Raw genomic sequence first — 22064 nt, 5'->3', positions numbered from 1 at the left:
AATGACCCTAAACATACTGCTAAAGCTACACTGGAATGGTTTAAAGAGAAACATTTAAATGTCTTGGAATGGCCTAATCAAAGCCCAGACCTCAATCCAATTGAGAATCTGTGGCATAGCTTGAAGTTTGCTGTACACCAATGCAACCCATTTACCGGTAACTTGAAGGAATTGGAGCAGTTTTGCCTTGAGGAATGGGCAAAAATCCCAGTGGCTAGATGTGCTTTTTCATCTTAGTTACAGTTTGTGTCACAATAACAAAAACTATTTGTACCTTTTAAAGTGGTAGGCATGTTGTGCAAATCAAATGGTTCTAACCCCTCAAAAATCCATTTTAATTTCAGCTTGTAATGCGACAAAACAGGACAAACACCAAGAGGGATGAATACTTTTGCAAGACACTGCAAATAACTTTATAACTTAGTGTCATCCATGGAGGTTCAATACAATACTGTTCCTTCTTTGTCTTGTTTATGGATCAGAGACAGTTCATGGATCATCTGGCATTGCTGGCAGGGTATGGCTCTGGGTTGTTATGTACATGCTCTAATTGGAGAAATTATAGCAATTAGATGTGGAAAAGAACTGAGGTCCTGCAGAGTAAAAAGCAATGTAGTAGCTCTTGAGAGGCAAAAACCTTATGAAAAATGTAATCATAAAAAAGAATAAATCTATAAAATAAGAAAATAAAAGTTGAAAAAGAAGAAGAAAATAAATGCAGAAATAAAAATAAGAAAATAAATTTTAAAAATAAAATAATCAGAAAAGCCCTGTGATGACCTGGCGACTTGTCCAGGGTGTACCCCGCCTTTCGCCCGTAGTCAGATGATGAGATGAGATGAGAAAACAAATGCTTTTCCTTGTTGCTTTTCTTTTCCTTGAAGGGCCAAGCTATCAGTTAGCTGGCTTTAGGTGGACCTTTCTGCCCAGGCTGGGTATTCAGTTCCTGCACACACAAATCCTGCTTTGTGAATGTGGTAGCTGTTTGAATCGGGGAGGGAAGGAGAGGGGTTTCTTCCTCTATATGTACACTGGCCATTATCTGTTCCTATTCTTTTACAGTTTTAGTCTTTTTCATGGCACTACTATGACAGTGTTCCATTTCCACACATTATTTTGTCTTGTAATATGACATGAAAATTAGTCATTATTTGTAAATGTAGGCTAAATAATGTGTTTATCAGTAAATGATTGGGTTGTGTAGTAGGTAGTGTCACCGCTTCAAAGCTCAAATATTGCTGGTTTGCTTGGGTGATCCATCACCTCTGATGATCCCTTAATAAAAAAAATATGCTTTAATTCAGGCACTCTGTCAAATGCTGGCTGTCTGAAAACAATCTGTGTAAATGCAACTCAGTTTATTCATGCACAACTAATATACCCATTTAAATCAGGTAAATTCAATGTTTTTCTTTTCGGTGTAATTTCATAACAGAGATTAATTTCAGAATTTACTGGTTGTAGTGATGACATTACAGCCCCAAGCAAGAGTCCTGAATCAATCCTTGCAACATATACTAAGTAACTTTAAAAATGCACAATGGAATTCAACACGATATCACTTTAGATCCATGCATATATTTGAAATTTATGATATTGTATATAATGCACACACATCTTGAAACATCGATAAAGGACATTTATTGTCAAACTCAAGACTTAATTCACAATAAAAAAAATTCAAAGTGACAGTTGGTCCATGTTCGGACCGTCATGCTGGAGATTCTGGGTCTGTGTCGTCCAGGGGTCTCAGCAGCAGTGACTGAGGGTGTCAGGAATCTGTCACGGAGGTGAGCTAGCCTGATGTGCTGATCCTGAACTGGCGTCGTGACTCGAGGCTGACCAGGGCGTGGACGATCCCTGGTGCTCCCTGTCTGTCTGTAACGCTGACTCAAACGGGAAATGGTCGAATGATGAACACCGAAGTGCCGGGCGACCTCTGTCTGTGTACTTCCGGCACGCAACATCCCGATGGCCTGTTCACGTTGATTTTGGCTTAGGCGTGGCATCTTCAATAATGACAATTTTCCCATCATTTCCCCCGGGTATTTATAGGTAAGATTGTGTGTGTACAGTGTATGCAAAATTTGTTTGAAAATTAAAGCCTGTCCATGTCATTGACTACCCGAGTCATATTGTACGTTATTGAGTACAACTCCCTTAAATTCTGATTTGAGCACAGATTTGGAACTTATTCGGGTGGAACGAAGTTATTTTTCCATTGTGATATATTTCTTTTCTTCTTGAGATAAACTCAGCACAAATTCAGCAAGTTTTATCAATGTGCGTTTTTAAAGTTACTTAGTGTATATCTGAAAATAAAATCTCCACACAGTCCAAACTCTACACCGTCAGCCCAGCATGAAGGTAATAGGTGGTGCAGTAGTTGGTATGGAGTCTTATTCCTATCTTTAATCAAGATCATGGTCTTGCCATTTGAGAGCAGTATTTATTCATTTCACATTCAGATTTTACAATCAAAAAAAAAAAAGAGGCCCTGCTCATGCAAAACTCAGACTGCTTTTGTATGGTTGTGAAATCTTCTGCTCATAGATTTCTGCTTGCTCTCTTGAATTGTAGCATACATGTCAACCCCTCACAGCTCTCACCTGTACTCCCTGGTAAAGAAATCCATAATTTCCATACCAAATCCATAGTAATATTTCATGCATAATAAAAATGTATCAGATCTTACCTAATATATGCATTGGTTTATTTCTGTACATCCATATGTACTGTTAACACTCAATTAAACAACAGTCTATATCAGTTCAACAAAATTTAGTGTCTCTTCTCACATAATCCAATAATTTGGGGTTCACTTGGCACATTGGTCAGCAATGTTCCTGATTGTATGAACATGTTGCACTTCTACCCAACTTTACATGTTCATGGGTTATCTCTAATTTGCAGCATAAGTCACTGTTCATCTTGGTCTGCAGGAGTGCAGTTAGAGTATCTGCATTCATGTTCTTTCTGCAGTCAGTGTGGATCTTCCTCACCTGGGAGAACACCCTCTCACAATCAGCATTGCTGTGTGGGAGACACAGCAATGCTGTCATCACTTTTTCATGGTGGGGAATCTTACTTCTCCCATGGTTGTTTTCATCTTTAAGATGTTAACCCACACCATGTCAAGTCTGATCCTGTTCCCCTGAGAGTCCACCAACTTGAGCTGTGAGTCTTCCATCAGTTGAAAGTCCTCATACTCTTCTTTTAGCTCCTCCAAATCAACATGAGGAGTGAATTTGTTGGCCAGTGATACAACTGAAATAAAATATGAAACAATATAGTCATGATAGAAATATAAAATACTATAAAAGATTTTGAATAAAAAATTGTTTTCTTGTTTAAATGTGGTTAATTGTTTATAATATGCAATATTATAAACAATTATAATATATTATAAGCAATATAATTGTTTATAATGATATGCAACTTTTTAACATGTATACTTCAGACATTAATCATACAAAGGAGATAATTGTGTTCAACATTAGAGTTAAAGAATTCATTTTTATTCATATATTAAAGCCGGCGGCACGGTGGTGTAGTGGTTAGCGCTGTCCCCTCACAGCAAGAAGGTCCGGGTTCGAGCCCCGTGGCCGTCGAGGGCCTTTCTGTGTGGAGTTTGCATGTTCTCCCCGTGTCCGCGTGGGTTTCCTCCGGGTGCTCCGGTTTCCCCCACAGTCCAAAGACATGCAGGTTAGGTTAACTGGTGACTCTAAATTGACCGTAGGTGTGAATGTGAGTGTGAATGGTTGTCTGTGTCTATGTGTCAGCCCTGTGATGACCTGGCGACTTGTCCAGGGTGTACCCCGCCTTTCGCCCATAGTCAGCTGGGATAGGCTCCAGCTTGCCTGCGACCCTGTAGAAGGATAAAGCGGCTAGAGATAATGAGATGAGATGAGATATTAAAGCCTATTTACAAATACATAATCACATCAGGCATTTAATTTTTTTCTCATCTCTTGATTTTAAATGATCATCTCATTTATTAGTATTACGATCATCATGCATCTTTAAAACAAAGTTATATTTCAGAAATTATTCATACAAATAGAAATGTATTTATTCTATATTCATTAAAATGGACATAACATACTTACTGTAATACTTCATCCAAAGTTTTGAAAACTGACTCCGCTGTACCAATGTTACACACTGGCATGTCCAAAATTCTGGATCGAACCCCAACATTCACGTCAAAAATTCGGACAAGCACTGCCAGTCTCTTGTCACTCTTTTTATCATTGCTTTCATCAATCATTACAGAAAAGGGCATAGTCTTACAATGATCTATCACTGGAGAAGTGGCCTCTGGTGCTAGACTTCGTTTTATAATCTGAGTCGCCTTGGTCCGTTTACAGCTGAATTTCTTTGCTAGATCACTATCTGGAAATAGTGTAGGGACGAGTTCAGTGAAATGGTCTGCGATGGACATCGGGAGGTTGTGTTGAGCAATGAAATTGCAAAATGCCACTTCTGATTTTAAGATAGTGTCAGATACAACCTTCGTTGGCTTTTGCATGAAGCAATTAATTGACGGCTGTCTCTTTTTCTGGTTTGCATTCTTCACATGCATTTGAGATTTCATGTGTTCCCTCACATCGTAAATTCCAGAGGCAAACACTTTCACGTCTCTACAACAAATTGTGCAGTTGACATACTCAGCACCCATTTTGCAAGCGATAATTATTCCATTGAATGTTTCTGTCCATTCGGGAAGAAAGCGACCTCCAGTTTTAGATGTTTTGAGTTTTTTCTTCTGTGGTGCCGACATCTTGACCTCTTGACCTGTCTATTGTTACGCTACAAGTGCTGTTATTTCCCGCTCGGTGTGCAGGAAAATCAAAATTGCGCATGCTCAGACATTCGGAATGGCTTGTTGGTACTAGCGGAAGTACCAGTTGAGTAATTCTAAATGTAGAAAATGGCGGCTCCCATGCATTTTCGTATTTCATGACGATTTTTTTGATGGTAATAAATCAAAATAAATTTAAGGTGAAAATGTAGAAAAATCCGTAGTTGAATGCCACTACGCCCGTACCATTTTTAAAATGCCAAAATCCGTAGGGAATATGGGGAATCCGTAGGGGTTGACATGTATGTTTTAGTGATACAAGCAGAAAAGGATTTTGATACAATGCTGTCAAAATTCACCAACCAATAGAATGCAAGGGCCAAAGAAACTGTCACTGCCTCCTTGGGTGTATTCACTTTACTTATGGGTAGGTTACTGTTTAACAGGGCTCATCCACTCCTGCCACACAGGGTCTAATTTCAGGTAGATGTACATCACTTGCTTTCTTGTTGGACTTTTGGATTTAATACAAATATCAGTGTCTATATCTTTCTTTTCACTATAATAGCTACATATAGCAGCCCCATAGCCCATTGGTTTCCAGTTAAATCATAACTGCACGTAACTAAAGCAAACCAAGGAGGCAGTGATGTTTTCATTTGTCCTTGCATTCTATTGGTTGGTTAATTTTGACAGCATCATATCAAAATCCTTCTCTGCTCATATCACCAATATCTGCATCAAAGTAAGCGAATGTAGCAGGTGGAATTACCTCTTGCTCCGCAGTTTCCTTGGGATCTGGCTGCATTGGGAGGGGCCAGTCCAATTAATCAATGGTGTGCGTCACGAGCCTGTTAGGACTTGGACTGTTTTGGCCTCTAGAGGCCGCTGTTATTTCCTTTTCGTGTCTTGTTTATTTTGGCCTCTAGAGGCCGCCACTGTTCCTGTGTTTTGTGTTTTTGTTAATTGCCTGTTAGTCCTAATTATCTTCACCTGTGTCCTTAATTAGTTTGTGTATTTATACCCCTGAGTTCAGTCCTCTTGTCACGGAGTCTTTGTGCTGTTATGTTTATCTCCAGTTTCCTTTGTACTGTGTTTTGTGGATCTTCTGAGCTTTTGCATTTTTGCCTTTTTCTTTTTGAATTATACTCTTTGTTTTTGTTTTGCCCTGGATTGTATATAGTGTACATAGTATAAATAAACCTTTTGTTACTTTTTCTACTTCTGCCTCATGCCTCTGCATTTGAGTCATCCCCCTGGTGGCCTAGTGGGGGTTTGCTGGATCATCACACCAACGAACCAGGTTCGAATCCCAGCAAAACCCTAACAGAGCCTATTTATGGTAGAGTGATTTTGAACTCTGGAGGCGTGATGACCCCCTCCCTTGCTGTTTCCTGTCACACCCCTTCCCATTTACCTGTGGCCGGTAAGCACGCTTGTTTGGAACTCTGTTATTCTGGCTAACTTTCATTTGGTTTATTTGTGACCGGCTCTGGTTGCTTTTCAGTGTATCCACTGTTTGGCTTTCCTCCGGTCTTGTCCAGCTGTGCATTTTGTGTGCAGTGACTTCCGAATGTTCTCTTGGCATCTGTATTAAGTGCAGATGACCCATGGAATTCTGTGAGCCTCGCTGGGATTAGGCGAGAAGTTTTGGATTGTGTGGTATGTGCCCCTTCCCCCTTGAATTCCTACTACTGAGTTTATTAAGCGTGGCGTTAATTGAGTATTTTGCGTGCTTTTTTTTTAGGTGTTGCCGGTTTTGGTCCGGGTTTGCTGCTGTTCTTGCCAGCGCGTTTCTACTAAGTGCTGTTTTCTTTGATTGGTGCAGCTGCCTGCATGAGGAGGGCTGCGAAACCACCATAGCCCTTTAACACTAGTTTTAACTTTTGTAGGGTGTGTATGTGTGTGAGATTGTTTGTGTGCCTGATCATCATTTATTTATAATTAATGTGTGTGTTTGGAGTGTGGTATGAGGGATATTTTTTGTTAAATTGGGTATTTTTGTTTATTTGTTTTAGTCCTGCTCAGGCTTCACCTGCTGGCAGGAGGCTCTTTTTCTATAGCTGTGGATAGCCAGTGGGCTATCTTATTGGGCCTGATTTATGTTAATGCCGTTTTTATTTTTTTTAAATTTTGTTTATTTGGTTTAATGCTCACGAGAGCTTATTTTATGTGAATGTGTGTGGCTAGTAACCATGTTTGCCAACCTTTTCTGCCGTGGCAAGCAGCCTTTGGTTGCCAATTGTATGCCAGTACTGGTGGGAGGCTATTGCAAGCTGTGGATCATCAGTGGTCCACGTAGTTCCCCTCCCTTAGTTTACATCGTGTGTGGTTGTGCATTTTAATTGGTTAGTTTGTGATCTAGCTCTGTTTTTTTTTTTTTTTTTTTTTTTTTTTGATTTTCTCTCTTCATACCTTTTTTTTTCCTGTTTATTTACTTTTCAGGTACTGTGTGCCCAAGGCGGGGTGGCAGCTGATTCCTTAGGTGGTGGTGTTTTCCTATTGTCCGTGTGTGTGTTCACGTGTGCCTGTGTGGAATTCTCCTTTTCTGTTTTTGATTTTATTTGATTTATTTTGGTTTGTAGTGAGTGTGACGCGTGGGCTTGCATGGTGTGCCTCTTTGGATCTCTTCTCCGTCTCCTGGTATCTTGCCCCCTGCTGGTAGGCCTCGGCCCTGTTAATATTGATTTTTCCCTTGCCCCACATGCATGGTAGTTAGTCCTTTGGAGTGTGAATGAAAGTGATTGTGAAGTAAAGGAAAGAATTATTTGGTAAACATTGTAACAAAATAAAATAGCCTTTTTGTATTTTCATAACTTTGGTTTGATTTGGCAATATAAATATATATGATAAACATACATGTACATATCGCCGAGGATGACACAAAAAGCATTAAAATACACTTATTTCCATTGTGGTCTCTGGTGTCTAGTCAAACGAACCTTGTGTGTCAATATAGTGAAGTGTTTTCTGGTTAATATTCCTGGGGTGAAAGTCCCCTGGTGGCGTAGTCAGTAATTGCTCTTTGGCTCTGTTTAAGGTCCAATTTAGTCAACGAGTCACTTTTCTCCCCAAGGCCACACATATATTTTTCAAAAAACAATAAAATGTCTCAGTTTCAGATTGTTATCTTTGTACTATTCTAAGTAAAATATAAGGTTTCCATGATTGGCAAATCATCACATTCTGTTTTATTTACATTTTACACAGTGCCCCAACTTCTTTGGAATTGGGGTTGTAATTTTCCAGAAGATATAGATTTGAGTTGTCTCAGATGTCAGTGTGAGCTATGCCCAATGTAATTTTGCATTTTCTTCCACTCTTTAATGCAAATTCTCTCCAACACTTCCAAGTTAGATGAAGAATGTTGGTGGACAGCAATTTTCAGGTCATTCCACAGATGTGGTAAATTAAGTCTGGGCTTTGATTCTTGCAATACATTTCAAAAAAAGGTGGGACGGTAAAGCATTTACCACTTTATAATGTTGCCATTCTTTCTCACAACACTTAAAAGATGTTTAGGGACTGAAGATACCAAATGATGAAACATTTCAGGTATTATTTTGTTGCATTCTTCCTGTAAACAGGTCTTAAGGTGTGCAACAGTACAGGGTCCTTGTTGTCATATTTTTTTTGTTTCAAAATTCACCACACATTCTCTATTGGGGGCAGAGGGGACAGACAGGCACCCTCTTCTTCTGCAGCCATTTCTTTGTAATGTGTACAGAATGTGGTTTTGCATTGTCTTATTGAAATATCCATGGAAAAGATGTCATCTTGAAGGCAGCATATGTTGCTCCAAAATCTCAGTGTACTTTTCAGCATTAATGCTGCCATCACATAAGTGTAAGTTACCTTTGCTAAGGGCACTGACACAACCCCATACCATGACAGACCCTGGCTTTTGGACTTGTTGCTGATAACAGTCTGGATGGTTCTTTTTGTCTTTTGTCCGGAGCAAATAACATCCATTTCTTACAAAAAAGACCTGGAATACTGATCCATCTGACCACAATGCACATTTCCATTGTGTGATGGTTCATCCCAAATGCCTTCAAGCCCAGAGACATTGAAGGCATATCTAAACACAGTTATCATCAACTTCCTTTTTGCACAGAAAATTTTTAACTGGCATTTATGGATGTAACTCCATATTACAGTGCTTGACAAAGGTTTACCAAAATAATCATGAGATCATGTAGTTAAATCAGCTAAAGAAAAAGAAAGAAACCTTTATTTGTCACATGCACACTACAAGCACAGTGAGATTCATCCTCTGCATTTAACCCATCTGAAGCAGTGAACGCATGCACGCACGCGCACACACCCAGAGCAGTGGGCAGCCATACTACAGTGCCCAGGGAGCAGTCAGGGGTTAGGTACCTTGCTCAAGGGCACTTCAGCTCAAGGCCGCCCCATGTTAACCTAACTGCATGTCTTTGGACTGTGGGGGAAACTGGAGCACCCGGAGGAAACCCATGCAGACACGGGGAGAACATGCAAACTCCACACAGAAAAGCCCCCCAGTGGCTGGGCTCAAACCCAGAACCTTGTTGCTGTGAGGCAACAGTGCTAACCACTATACCACCATGCCACCCCAGCTATAAATGAATGATGGTTCTTGAAGCAGTGCTGTCTGAGGGATTGGAGATCAAAGGTGTTCAGCTTAGGCTTATGCCCTTGCCCTTTATTAACCAAAATCCCTCTGGATTCTTTGAATCATTTAATATTATGCACTGTAGAGTGTGAAATACCCAAATCCCTACCTATCTTTCTTTGAGAAAGATTGTTTTTAAACATTTCAATCAGTTTCTCATGCATTTGGGCTGCATTGTGTGGTGGGCCACTTTTACACTCCCCTGACTTCTCTCTTTCATTTGGTTTGCAGACTGATGTGTTGGACAGGGGGCTTGGGGCTGTTTTGTCCCAAGTGATGGAGGGGAAGGAGCACCTGGTGCTGTACATAAGTCGCAAGCTCTTTATGCAAGAGACTAAGTACAGCACCATCGAAAAGGAGTGCCTGGCCATCAAGTGGGCAGTTCTCACCCTCCAGTACTACCTGCTGGGATGCCCTTTCACCCTCTGTTTGGATCACGCCCCACTCCAGTGGCTCCACTGCATGAAGGATGCCATTGTGCGGATCACTCATTGGTATCTAGCTCTGCAACCATTTAAGTTCAAGATGCTTCACAGGCTAGGAGTGCAGATGATGGTGATGGACTACCTCTCTCTCCTGTGTGTGGGGGGGGGTCAGCTACAGGCCAGATGGCTCCCCAGCTTGAGTTGGGCGGTGGGGGTATGTGGTAGCGGGGGCATGGTTGAGCCCTGGTTTGTGAATAGAGGGTGAGCCCGGGGAAGGTGAGTGGCAAAGCAGATGCACCAGTGTCTAATGTTGTGGGTGTGTTTTGCAGTGACTGCCAAGAGCTGATAAAGGGTAAGAGAGCAGAGTGGAGCCGAGCTTCGGCCAGAGAACGTGTGTTGTATGTGTGTATATATTGAGTGTTTTGCTGAAAAGTGTCTATTAATGTAAAACCCCACCTGTCTCAGTGCTTCAGCATCCACCCCAATCAGGGAAGTGTTACATGTACCTTGTGAAACAATGTTTGGTTAACATTCAGAGTTATGCAAAAGCAGTAATGGCAAAACACTTTCCCAACTTTATTTCCAAAAACTTCCATTGTCCCAAAGTCTACAGTTCTGTCACAGCCATTCTGGAGCCTACTGCAGAAACCTGTGAAGAATTATTGACATTCTTTATCACCAAGATGGACAATATAAGATCACAGATTTCACATTCAATTCATGATCCCTCAGATCTACTAGTTTGTTTTGCTTTCCTAAGCAAGTTTGAGCCTGTGTCACTGTCCAATCTGATTGGCTCTAGACTCCTACTACTTGTCCCCTGGATGTAGTCACTACACTTCTTAGCAACGTGCTGCATGCTGTTGCCCCCACTATCCTACCCACAATAAACAGCAGCCTAGTGAGTGGTTCCATTCCATCTTGTATTTAATATGCATTCAATCAGCATCCTGTCAAAAAGCCAAGTCCAGATTCATCTGTTGTTAATCATTTTAGACAAATTTCTAAGTTACCTTTTCTCCTAACAATTGTGGAAAAAGATGTTTTTAATCAGTTTTCTACATTTCTAGCTGAAAATGATATTTTAGAGAACTTCTAATCTAGTTTTAGAGTACAACATAGTACAGAGTCTGTGCTATTCAATGTATTTAACAATGTACTTTTAACTGTAGAATCTGGAAAGTGTGCTGTTTTAATTTTACCAGACTTCAGTGCAGCATGAGATACATTATATCATGCTATTCTTCTGGATCATCTGAAATGTGGCTTGGCATCCAAGGGACTGTTCTAAAGTGATTTGCCTCCTATCTCAAAGACAGGACACTTTCTGTGAGGATTGGTAATTTCTCATTTTCCTCAGCAGTAATTACTACTTGTATACCTCAGGGCTCCATCCTAGGCTTTTTTTTTTTTTCTTTTCCTTTTATTGATAAAGTCCTTGCCCATCTTTTTTTATTTTGTTTGTTTGTTTGTTGGAAGTGAAGCACTTTTCTTGCACAGCTGATGAAGGACTTTTGTCTGAAATGTCCAGTTTCTCTGGAAACTTTGTACTATTCTTAAATTTGACTACATCCTCTATATGATGTAGTAAAAAATAGTTGAAATTTAGAGTAGTACACAAAGTTCTTGTGAAACTGGATGTTTCAGATAAAGGTCAGATGAGCAATGTATTTTAAGTTCATGTAATAAAATACAATTCTGAATTGACTGTGCTGAACACCAGTTTCTAAAGTACAAATTTAGGTACAGTGGCTACAGGTACTGTTCCTTTACTGTATTCCAAAGCCACAATCAAGGCAACATGTTTCACAGTGTTGGTCATACTAACTGATAAGTTTGATTTACATAGCACCTAAGCCAAGTTGCATTACAAATGACAATTTGTACAGCACTAAAAAAATAATTACAAAGTAAAACAATAAAACACATAAAAAGCTAATTATAAATGTTCTGAGAAGAGGAAAGTAGAGTGCATGGATATGTACATCAAAGATTATCAGCAAAGTGGTGAAAACTAAGACACTGGAAGCAGATGAATAATGAAAAGGAGAGGGCCAAGTACTGACACCTGGGGAACACCTTGTGAAACAGTGGCAGAAGCTGATTTGTGTTGGCCAGTTGTAAATCTTTTTTAGCAAAGTTACAAACATGGCAGGAGTTGAAGCCTCTTATGTTACTAGATGAAATCCATTCTATGCCAAAGAGTTGAAGGTTCCATGGAAGCCTGAGGGAATGTTAATGGGCACTTTAGCTCTTCCTACTTCCTCAAATGTCTTAGCATCCAGAACCAGCAGGAAAGTACCTTTATCCTATACCAAGCACAGAAAATACATACTTTCAGAAAAAAATGAACTGCAGACAATTGAATAGAAGATAATTAGTTGAATGTATCTGTTTTAGGTGGGAGTTTGTTTTGTTTGTTTGTTTGTTTGTTTTTCTAATGAGCACTTCAGCATTGCCATACCTCAGTGGGCGTGAGGACAACAGAGAGGATGACTCCATCATCCTCTTCATGTGCATTAGGTGAGGGGACAAACACAGGCTCAGATGGATAGAGGCCTGGCTGACACCATGCCTAACAATTGAACACAGGAACAGATATATAGTTACAATTGGGATTAGCATTAAAAACAATTAATTGCATCATAACTGCACAATCTAGTGTGGGCTTAATATGCTATCTGCTTAACAAGGATGGCAATAAATAATACCGCAGTAATAGTGCAACAACAAATCTCTCTTTTTTAAATATGATTTCTTTTTTTTCTTCCAAAAATTTAATTTCAAATTTGTGACATTTCCTTCCGAGAACAAAAAGGACCACTGCAGAGTACTGAATTACACTATATGGACAAAAGTATGTGAGCATCTGACCAGCTACCCATATTTCCCTAAACTGTTGCCACAAAATTGTAAGTACAAAACTAGCTAGGATGTCTTTGCATGTTATAAGACTATAATTTACCCTCACTGGAAATAAGGGGCCCAAACCTGTTCCATAGTGGGACAGCATAGTGGTGCAGTGGTTAGCACTGTTGTCTCACAGAAAGGTTTTGGGTTCAAGCCTAGTGGCTGACAGGGGCATTTCTGTGTGGAGTTTGCATGTTCTCCCTGTGTCTGCGTGGGTTTCCTTCCGGTGCTCTGGTTTCCCCCACAGTCCAAAGATATGCAGTTAGGTTAACTGGCTACTCTAAATTGTCCATTGATCAAACTTGGAGAGGGATGGGCTCTGCCAAGTTTAAATGCCCTAGACACACCAACAATGGACTGTTAAAATGTCATCAGTGGTGTCCCTACGGCCCTTGCGGGCTATGGACCCTTTTCATGTGACGTCACGACAAACGCGGCCGCCATTTTGGACATGTACTACCAGTAGTTTACCACAGCCAGCATTGAGGAACGGCAGCAAAGAAAGTGTTTATTTTCAGCAAGACTTCCATCATGCCTCTATATTGTTGTGCACCTGGATGTAGTAACCATCAACAAACAAGGCAAGGGTTATCATTTTATCGGATCCCGGTAGATGCTGACCGACGGAGAAGATGGATAGCGGCCATAAACAGGAAAGATTGGCAGCCCTCGGCATACCAGCGCTTGTGCAGTGACCACTTTGTTGGAGGTAAGACGAATAAAATTAGCCAGAAAAGGCATTACATTGCTGTTAACATTCTGTGGTGGCGAGTGTGTAACCAAATAGGCTAAAATAACCCATTGTAACCTCTTTGTTCTTCTGTAGTAGCTATTAGCTAACGACATTAGCTAGCGTTGTGTTCCTTTGCTGTAGACTGTAGGACAGATCAGAGGCAGTGTCCTACAAACAGCGCTTAATTTGAGGGGGAGCAAGCCGGAGCGCGCTCCGGAACCTCGGGCGTTGGCTCCTGCAGCTATTTACACTGGATCCAGTGATCCGACACCTCTTTTGACTATGTAACAAAAAAAAAAAAAAAAAAAATTAAATAAAAAAATGCAAGTTTATTTAGTGTTAATGTCTGATTTTGATATCTGTCTTGTTGGTGATTTCTCTCATGAAACGACATCCACAAAATATCTGCAGATGAACTTAATTTGCAGTGTTATTACAAAACATGCCCAGGGCTTCGTGTACTTCCGTACGTCTGTAAACAATCCAGGCAGAAGCAGATAAACGTTGCTCTCTAAGCCTGCTAACCTCAATTTTTGAAAATACCTCTCCCTCTGCTCGCCCTGTAAATGCCCTACGTCGCTGGATAGTGAAGGTGTTTTCTGCATCTCTCTCCTTTTTCTTGTATGTTCTCCGTTTGTCGCCTTCCTCGCATTCAAACCAATTTGAGCCGAAGTCCGCTACATGTCCAAAATGGTGGTCACGTTTACGAAGGTCACGTGACTGAAAAGGGTCTATAGGAAGAAGAAAAAACCTGTTCCAGCATGACAATGCCACTGTGCTCAAAGTAAGCTCCATAAAGACATCCATCTATTATCTGTAACCACTTATCCTGTTCAGGGTTGCAGAAGCCTATCCCAACTGAACTATGGGTGAGAGGTAGGGTATACCCTGGACAAGTCGCCAAATCATTGCAGAGCTGACACATAGAGACAAACAACCATTCACACAGAAAGGCCCCTCTCGGCCACTGGGCTCGAACTCAGAACCTTCTTGCTGTGACATGACAGTGCTAACCACTACACTACCATGTCACCGTCCATAAAGACATGGTTTGCTAAAGTTGTTGTAGAAGAGCTTGAGTGAACTGCACAAAGCCTTGTCCTCAATCCCACTGAACACCTTTGGAATGCAGACTGAATGCCAAGCCTCCTTACCTGATATCAGCACCCAACCTCATTAATGTTCTTGTGGCTAAATTCCTACAGCCACGTTTCAAAGTCAAGTGGAAAGCCTTCTCAGAAGAGTGGAGGTTATTATAGCAACAAATGGGAAACAACTCCATATTAATGCCTATGGATTTGAATGGAGGCGGCACGGTGGTGTTGTGATTAGCACTGTCGCCTCACAGCAAAAAGGTTCTGGGTTCGAGTCCAGCGGCCGACAGGGGCCTTTCTGTGTGGAGTTTGCATGTTCTCCCTGTGTTTGCGTGGGTTTCCTCCAGGTGCTCTGGTTTCCCCCACAGTCCAAAGACATGCAGGTTAGGCTAATTGGTGTGAATCGTTGTTTGTCTCTATGTGTCAGCCCTGTGATGATCTGGCAACTTGTCCAGGGTGTACCCCGCCTCTCATAGTCAGCTGGGATAGGCTCCAGCTTGCCCGCGACCCTGCACAGGATAAGCAGTTATGGATAATGGATGGATTTGAATAGAATGATCAGCAAGAACATAGGGGTGTGATAAGCTGTGTTTCCATTCACATGCTTAAAGCACAATTTGAAATTGTGACCTCATAAATGGTAATGAAAACAACATGAATTTAAAAAAAAAACCTCTCAAATGTCACAAAAAGTTTTGTACACTCACATGAGGTGGGTTTTCGGACATTCAGATTTGGCTTCCCTTTCTCTGTCACAAGCAGAGCTCATTAGAATTATGACACCCCCTCATCTGAGTATCTTGACTCATAGCTTGAGAACTGCCTTTGCAAATGCATATTCATTAGTAAAATGCTACCTGATTGCCTGGCAGAAAAGGTGGGTGGGGTGAACAGTGGCTCATTATCATTTAAAGGAACAGGCACTCAAACTGGACATTTTGAACAAGGTTGTTTAGACAGGGTGAGACAGGAGCTGTGGTGCTTTGGTCCTTGTGGTATTTTGACCAAAGCATGTCACAGACATTAAGGACCTCAAGGAACTGTGTAAACATGTGGTATATCACCTTTAAAATATCACTACTATTTTGTGCAAAACTGCAGTGGAAACCCATTCAAGTGTCAATATACGTTTCCCCCATACAGTGTTTATCACTGGTATAAGCTTACCTTGAGCTTTTTACTCTCCAGGTCTATTTTGATCAGCGAGTCTGCCACCAGGTGGCCAAAGCCACAGCCATAGAAGTAGCGATAAGGTTTGGTGTTGCATCGGTCATAGTGAATGTGAGGGAACTCCAATCCCCCATAATCCAGCAGTTCGTTGTCATGGAGATCTTCAGACATGCAGAACACCTGGAAGATAATTCAGACTTTCAAAAGAGATGTGCCAACATTGTGAAATCAATTTGTAAAAAATGCTGCAATCCATTGTACTTGGAGCTGTGAAAAACTTGAAATCAAATACAAGAAAGAGATAACAGTCATTCAACTTGGGAACATTCCCCTTGCCCAAGTTCTCTGACATAAACGAATCTGATGTCACAACAATGTGCTGGTGCACAGTCAATGGTAAACAGAATTCCCTTTGCATTAATTTCTACGTGATAAAATTTGATTTTACTTATGTAGCTCTACTGTTGTGGGGAAAAAATAATTGCTTTGTAATGTATGTGTAAATGTAATGTATAAAGATTTGTAATGTAATTCTGCTGAGTTCTGCCCAAATATATTAACGTGATAAGACCACTGTAACAGATGATGAAAGATGAACAAACAGTTGCCCTACATTATACTTACTTTCTTTCCATTAATTGTTCAGCAATAACTCATGTAGGTCTTATTAATGTGTTTACCAAATTCAGAGAATAGGCATACAAATTAGACCTTGTTCTTGGCATCTCTGTTTTTTCCAAGCCAAAGCACCAAAGGCTTTTAGATCAGAACTCAGGAAAATTGACTCAGAACTTTCTGAGTAGAGGTCTGCGCGGGACAGAATTTTCAGTCCCGCTCCCGCCCGCTCCCGCATTGTGCAGTCCCGCTCCCGCAAAGAATTATGATTTTCAGTCCTGCTCCCACCCGCACCTGCCATATTTTGTCCCACTCCTGCCCGCAAATCCCGCATGATGCAGACGTTCGTGTTATTTCTCATGAAAGTTCTTGTCATTGGCTTGGGGAATTAAACATGCTGAGCTTAGCTGACCTCTCCACTGACCGAGCCTTCATTTATTGTAAATTTATTGTTTAGACTCTGACATTCTGCTGACACATTCCAAGTTGAGCGCTGCATGCGCTCATGATTGACAGCTCTCGCTTTGATTGACAGCTCTCGCTTTGCGCACTCGCACTCCCACTTCCGAGTCTGTGGCGTTATGATTCCAACCGCGATTTCATTCTCCTCTCATATGAAGCGCTGCGCAACCACAACCAGCTCCTCAGATTATACACTGTCTATTTCTAGCTTTAAATTGAACAATCTGTGCGATACACAGTCCTTTTTAATACTAGTTAATACTTTTTAATACTTTTTTTTAATACTTAGGACTAATACTCTTGACTTTTTAATGGCAAATGTACCTCTTTTTAAAGCAGCACTTACTTCTGAAGCACTGTGAGCTTCACTAGAGGAGCTCTGCTCTTCTGCCATGATCGGAGATCTCAAACACGGAAGAGCGGAAAGGAATCGGAAACGTACGCGAGATTAGACCACATCCGCAAATTTTGGCATCTTAAAATATTTTTATTAATGCCAAAGAAAATATCCAGCACAAATTATATACAATAGACATAAATTAATAATTTATAAATTTTATTTTAAACACGTTTTTAGTTAGCGGGACTGCAGCTTATCACCTCTCCCACCCGCTCCCGCATTGTGCACTCCCCCTCCCGCCCGCGCCCGCAGTGAGCTTTCAAAATTTGTCCTGCGCCGCACTGCTTTGCGTCGGGTCCCGCAGGAGTGCAGGGCTCTATTTCTGAGTTTCAAGTACAATGGATTGTAGTACAACAGATTGCATCATAATTTTTGAAGACATTCTTAGAACACAAAATTATAATTTCTACAAAAGAGAATAATATTAAAATTGTTCATCAATTTACATTATGTAGTTAGAAACAGTGGTTCCCTTATCAGCCTTTCTTTTTTAACCTGTCTGTCAGTAATGGCATTGCGAGTCAGAACGCAAAGCAAACTACAAACATGGCTTCCCAAGACTACAACGCCCAAGGTTCACAGTTCCCCCTTCCTCTGTCTTATTAACTTCAGCTGTCTCTCATTAACAATCATTAGCAATGCTACTTAAGCCTCTCCCTCACTCTCCTTCAGTGTGAAGTACATGGCAATCCCCTGTAAAGTCTGTCATTCTCAAAACGGTCTCATGTTGGAAAACTTAAAGCCTTACTTCTGATTGTTGCAAAGGAAAATTTTCAACAGAGTTTTGACACACATTTGAAGTAAACAAAAAGATAATTTCTACAAATGGCTAATATTAAAGATTTGCTGTTCATTACTGTATATTACTGCAAACATAGTCTGCTCTATCAGGAACCCACCTTATCTTTACTAAGGCAGACTGCAGAAGCAGAGCTGTTGAGCCGTGTGTTGAGGTTCTGCTTCAGTGGTGTTTCATTGTTAATGCACAAAGGCAGAACAAAGCGGCAAGGAAAATACCTGTCTATGCTGTTGTATACCTGAGAAAGAAACCAAACAACAGACTTGATATTACTTGCACATCACAACTCTATAATAGTGACCTCTCAAACGCACATCAAGATGAGAAATACACACAACAATGAGGAAAACTAGAAAGACAGCATTACTAACATCATCCAGTGCTTCTCCAGACTTGCGCAAGTTCTGAAGACAGTAGATATTAAAGGCCTGGTCGTCATCTGAGCAGCACATATCTACTATGAGGAAGCCATCCTCCTCAAATGCATTGATCTGGTGGAAAGTGGATAGAGCCTTGGTGTGGTACTTCACTGGATTCACCTATTACGGTATGTAACCAGCAAAAAATTCTGTTAATGATTTTTTGATTTGGAAAAAAAAGTGTCTACTATGATCATGTATGCAGAATACTGTAAATATAAACCGTATCAAACATTGGTTAAGATTTCATGCAACACTGATCATATTACATTGTAAAAAATATTCAGAGAAATAAATTAATGTTTTGAGATTTTCAATCATGTCATAAAAAAAAGATACGAGTACTGGTTTTTGGTTAGATGTTAAGGACTCTTTGGTGACACCTTTCCAGTATGTTTGTTTACAACATGGAAGACAGTCTCTTGTTTTGGGTCCCAGTAGATACAGTCACTTATGCCTTTCCCTCTCATTCTAGATGTCACTATCTTTAGCAGGTCCATTTTTATGGGCTGTTCGATGAACACAACATAGTTCTCAGTCATGGCTGGGAAGAAAAACAACGGGATTTTAAATATGTTGTATCTATACTGAATATTTCATCATTCAGTGACTTCCTCAAGCACAGTACAAAGCTGAAATGAAAGCTGTAAAGGGGAACAGTCATGTTTCACCATTTTTAATGCCATGTCAGAGTTTTGAAAAGATATTTAACATTTAAGCCATTTTGTTCATTATTGTTTCTATATCCATCTTTGGGAGCACTCCAAGAAACAGTGTACATGGTCTATCCATTACTCCATTCCCTTGCCTAATATTATAGTTTCATAATATAATTTTACAAGAATTATAGTTCCAACAACTTTTACATCATCTTTTGCAGTTTATTTTTTGAAAACTGGTTTCATTGAAATTCTGAGTTTTCATGGTAGCTAAACATGTATAACCTCTTTCAAATTTAAATCAGGACATCTGTACTGTTTGTCAATGTTCAGGTTAAATTATGAATGCAACAGTGAATAGTTGTTCTGTGTCTGGTGTATGCATTTACCAAAGCTGTGGTAATAGGAAGGCTTATTTTTATCAGCAGGAGAAATGGAACACAGCACCTTTGCCTCCTGCAGTGTATCATCAAAGTCTTCATTCTTTGGGGGTACTCTAATAATGTTGTAGGACATACCTACCAAACACATGCAACACGTGATTATGACTTACTGTAGCTTAAATCTAATGCATATGTATGAATGGGGTGGAGAACCTGAAATACATTCATAAATATCTCTACTGAAGGAACATAAGAAACAGCCTAAGAAACACCTGTAAATCTGTCATGATAATGAGGAGAAAGAGCCTATAAGCAAAGCCATGTAACAGTCGAGAGCAGATCTCCAGTCCAAAACACACTCCAAGGCGAGAAAATACTTGCTGACAGACAGGAAAACCTCTCAATGCCCAGAGGCTCCAATGAGGGAGAGATTAAAGAAATACAGATGCTGTAGCTGATAATGGGAGCCTTCTCTTAAAGAGCACAAACTCCGATTAGGCACCTACCCTATTGTTGTGGTCTTGGTCACACAGAAGTCTGAACCTCAGAGTTCCATTGCTGGATCACTTGTGCTAGCCTTGGTGGCTGGCCTACCTGTCCTGTATACACTGACAAATATCACCACAGTTGTACAAAGGGAAAAAATAAATTCCCAATATCCTCATCAGGTTAAAGACTGAACAAAAGATTTTGCAGTGGAGCAAACAGTCCAGGAGAAGACCTGCCCAGCTACCTGCCAACAACTCAGAGCCAAGAGCAGTTTTCCTAAGCAAAACCTTCTATCCTGGTAACATGGAGAATGAAGATTGCATGCTCTGAGAATTTACATCCCCATTGCACCCATATCATTTTATCCACTCTCACCACCAAGCCCCAGGCTACAAGCTCTCTGGTTCACCACCACTCTCCAGTCCAAGATTGAGGAAGCAGACCTCAGACTGTTAGTGTTGAAAAGACTCATGGGCCTCCAGGGTGCAGCTCTTGCTGGAGAAGTGTCGGAAACCCCATCACATCAATCATAGATCATACAGAATGGCTCTTGGACAAAGTTCTGCCCTTAACCAGAGAAGAGAAACTGGTGAGAGTTGCAGTAAAGGAACAAAGCCTCTACCCTGAGCAACCAGCCCTCAAGAAAGAAGAGAAAGGTAAAGTACTCCCAATACATTTCAAACCCTCTACTCTTCAGAATGACCCCTAAAGTGAATGCATCCCCACTCAGAACCAAGAATGGTTTCATCATCAAGAACACACTTTTTATTTATCACACATACACTTCAGCACAGTGAAATTCCTCCTCTGCATTTAATCCATCTGAAGCAGTGAAGACACACGTACCCAGAGCGGTGGGCAGCTATGCTACAGTGCCTGGGGAGCAGTTGGGGGTTAAGTGCCTTGTTCAAGGGCACTTCAGCCCAAGGCCACCCCATGTTAACCTAACTGCATGTCTTTGGACTGTGGGGGAAACCAGAGCACCCAGAGGAAACCCATGCTGACACAGGGAGAACATGCAAACTCCACACAAAAAGGTCCCCGTTGGCTGCTGGGCTCGAACCCAGAACCTTCTTGCTGTGAGGCGATAGTGCTAACCACTACACCACCATGCTGCCCACAAGCATGAACAGAGGTGGGTTGGGCTCCAATGTCACTTCACGTCATAAAAAAAAAAAAAACAATTTCACTACTGAATACTACTTTACATTGAGGTTGTAATCCCAACTATATTCTTTAACAACCCAGATGATGCCCATATTAATTTTACCACAGACACCCTCCCATCCACACAAGATAAAAGAGATGGATAGTTCATCTGACAGTTGAATCCTACCCAGAATCCTACCTTTGCCAGAAGGCCTAACCCTACAAAAAAATAGACAGGCCAATGGCATAACTGCTTAGAATGCAAGTGGAGCAGAGTCATCAACTATTTCACAGAAGCAATAAAAGTAGAAACCTCAAAGACAATGACTCTATCAGGAGTGAGTGTGGGCCACATCCAGTACAAAAGTGTAGCATTTTTCCCTTAAAGTAAATCTATGTAATACAAGTCTGCATGTGGATAGGACCTTATTCTAAAGCTACAAAAAAAAATCTCTCTTTCAATCAACTGTGTATGATGGATATCCCATGCTAGCATCTTAACTAATGAAGTCAAATTCACCACAACTTCAGAAATATCCCCATGGGGGTGGCATAGGGAATCAGCCAAGGTGTCTAATCAACACAGGTCCATCTGAGTAGTAAACTACAATGACTGCAAACTAGCAAAAGTAGAATCATTATGCTATGACTGGGAAGAATTGCTGTGACTATGTTTGATGGAGATGGCATACATCTCAGGTACAGTGCCTGATAGATAGGCAGTACTCCTTCAGGAAGGAAGTAATGGAGGCAGCCAAGGAGGTTATGGAAAGAAGCACAACATGATATAATGATGTTGATCCACCACAAACAGGGAGACAGAAGTAACCACCTTATCACTGATTACATCATGCTCAACCCAACCCTTAAGTTGTGCTAATCATTAACCCAAGCAC

At 40.8% G+C, this 22064-nt stretch overlaps 1 protein-coding gene across 1 annotated transcript in view; it reads right to left on the bottom strand.

The window, feature by feature from the left end:
• Window positions 1–11600: 11600 nt before the first annotated feature.
• The window catches only part of LOC132875832 (carotenoid-cleaving dioxygenase, mitochondrial-like), a 35682-nt gene continuing 25218 nt past the window's right edge, over window positions 11601–22064 (bottom strand). The window contains exons 7-13 of the mRNA XM_060912931.1: window positions 19537–19665; window positions 18872–19032; window positions 18441–18608; window positions 18170–18307; window positions 15791–15973; window positions 12351–12461; window positions 11601–12195 (exon numbers count right to left, since the gene is read on the bottom strand). Coding sequence (XP_060768914.1) covers window positions 12079–12195; window positions 12351–12461; window positions 15791–15973; window positions 18170–18307; window positions 18441–18608; window positions 18872–19032; window positions 19537–19665 — 1007 coding nt within the window. The 3' untranslated portion in view covers window positions 11601–12078. The remainder of the gene's footprint in view (window positions 12196–12350; window positions 12462–15790; window positions 15974–18169; window positions 18308–18440; window positions 18609–18871; window positions 19033–19536; window positions 19666–22064) is intronic.

Source organism: Neoarius graeffei, chromosome 28 (assembly GCF_027579695.1).
Source record: "Neoarius graeffei isolate fNeoGra1 chromosome 28, fNeoGra1.pri, whole genome shotgun sequence".
NCBI classification, from domain to species: domain Eukaryota; kingdom Metazoa; phylum Chordata; class Actinopteri; order Siluriformes; family Ariidae; genus Neoarius; species Neoarius graeffei.
Note: the sequence above shows the minus strand (reverse complement) of the source record. Positions and strands in the feature narration are given on the sequence as shown.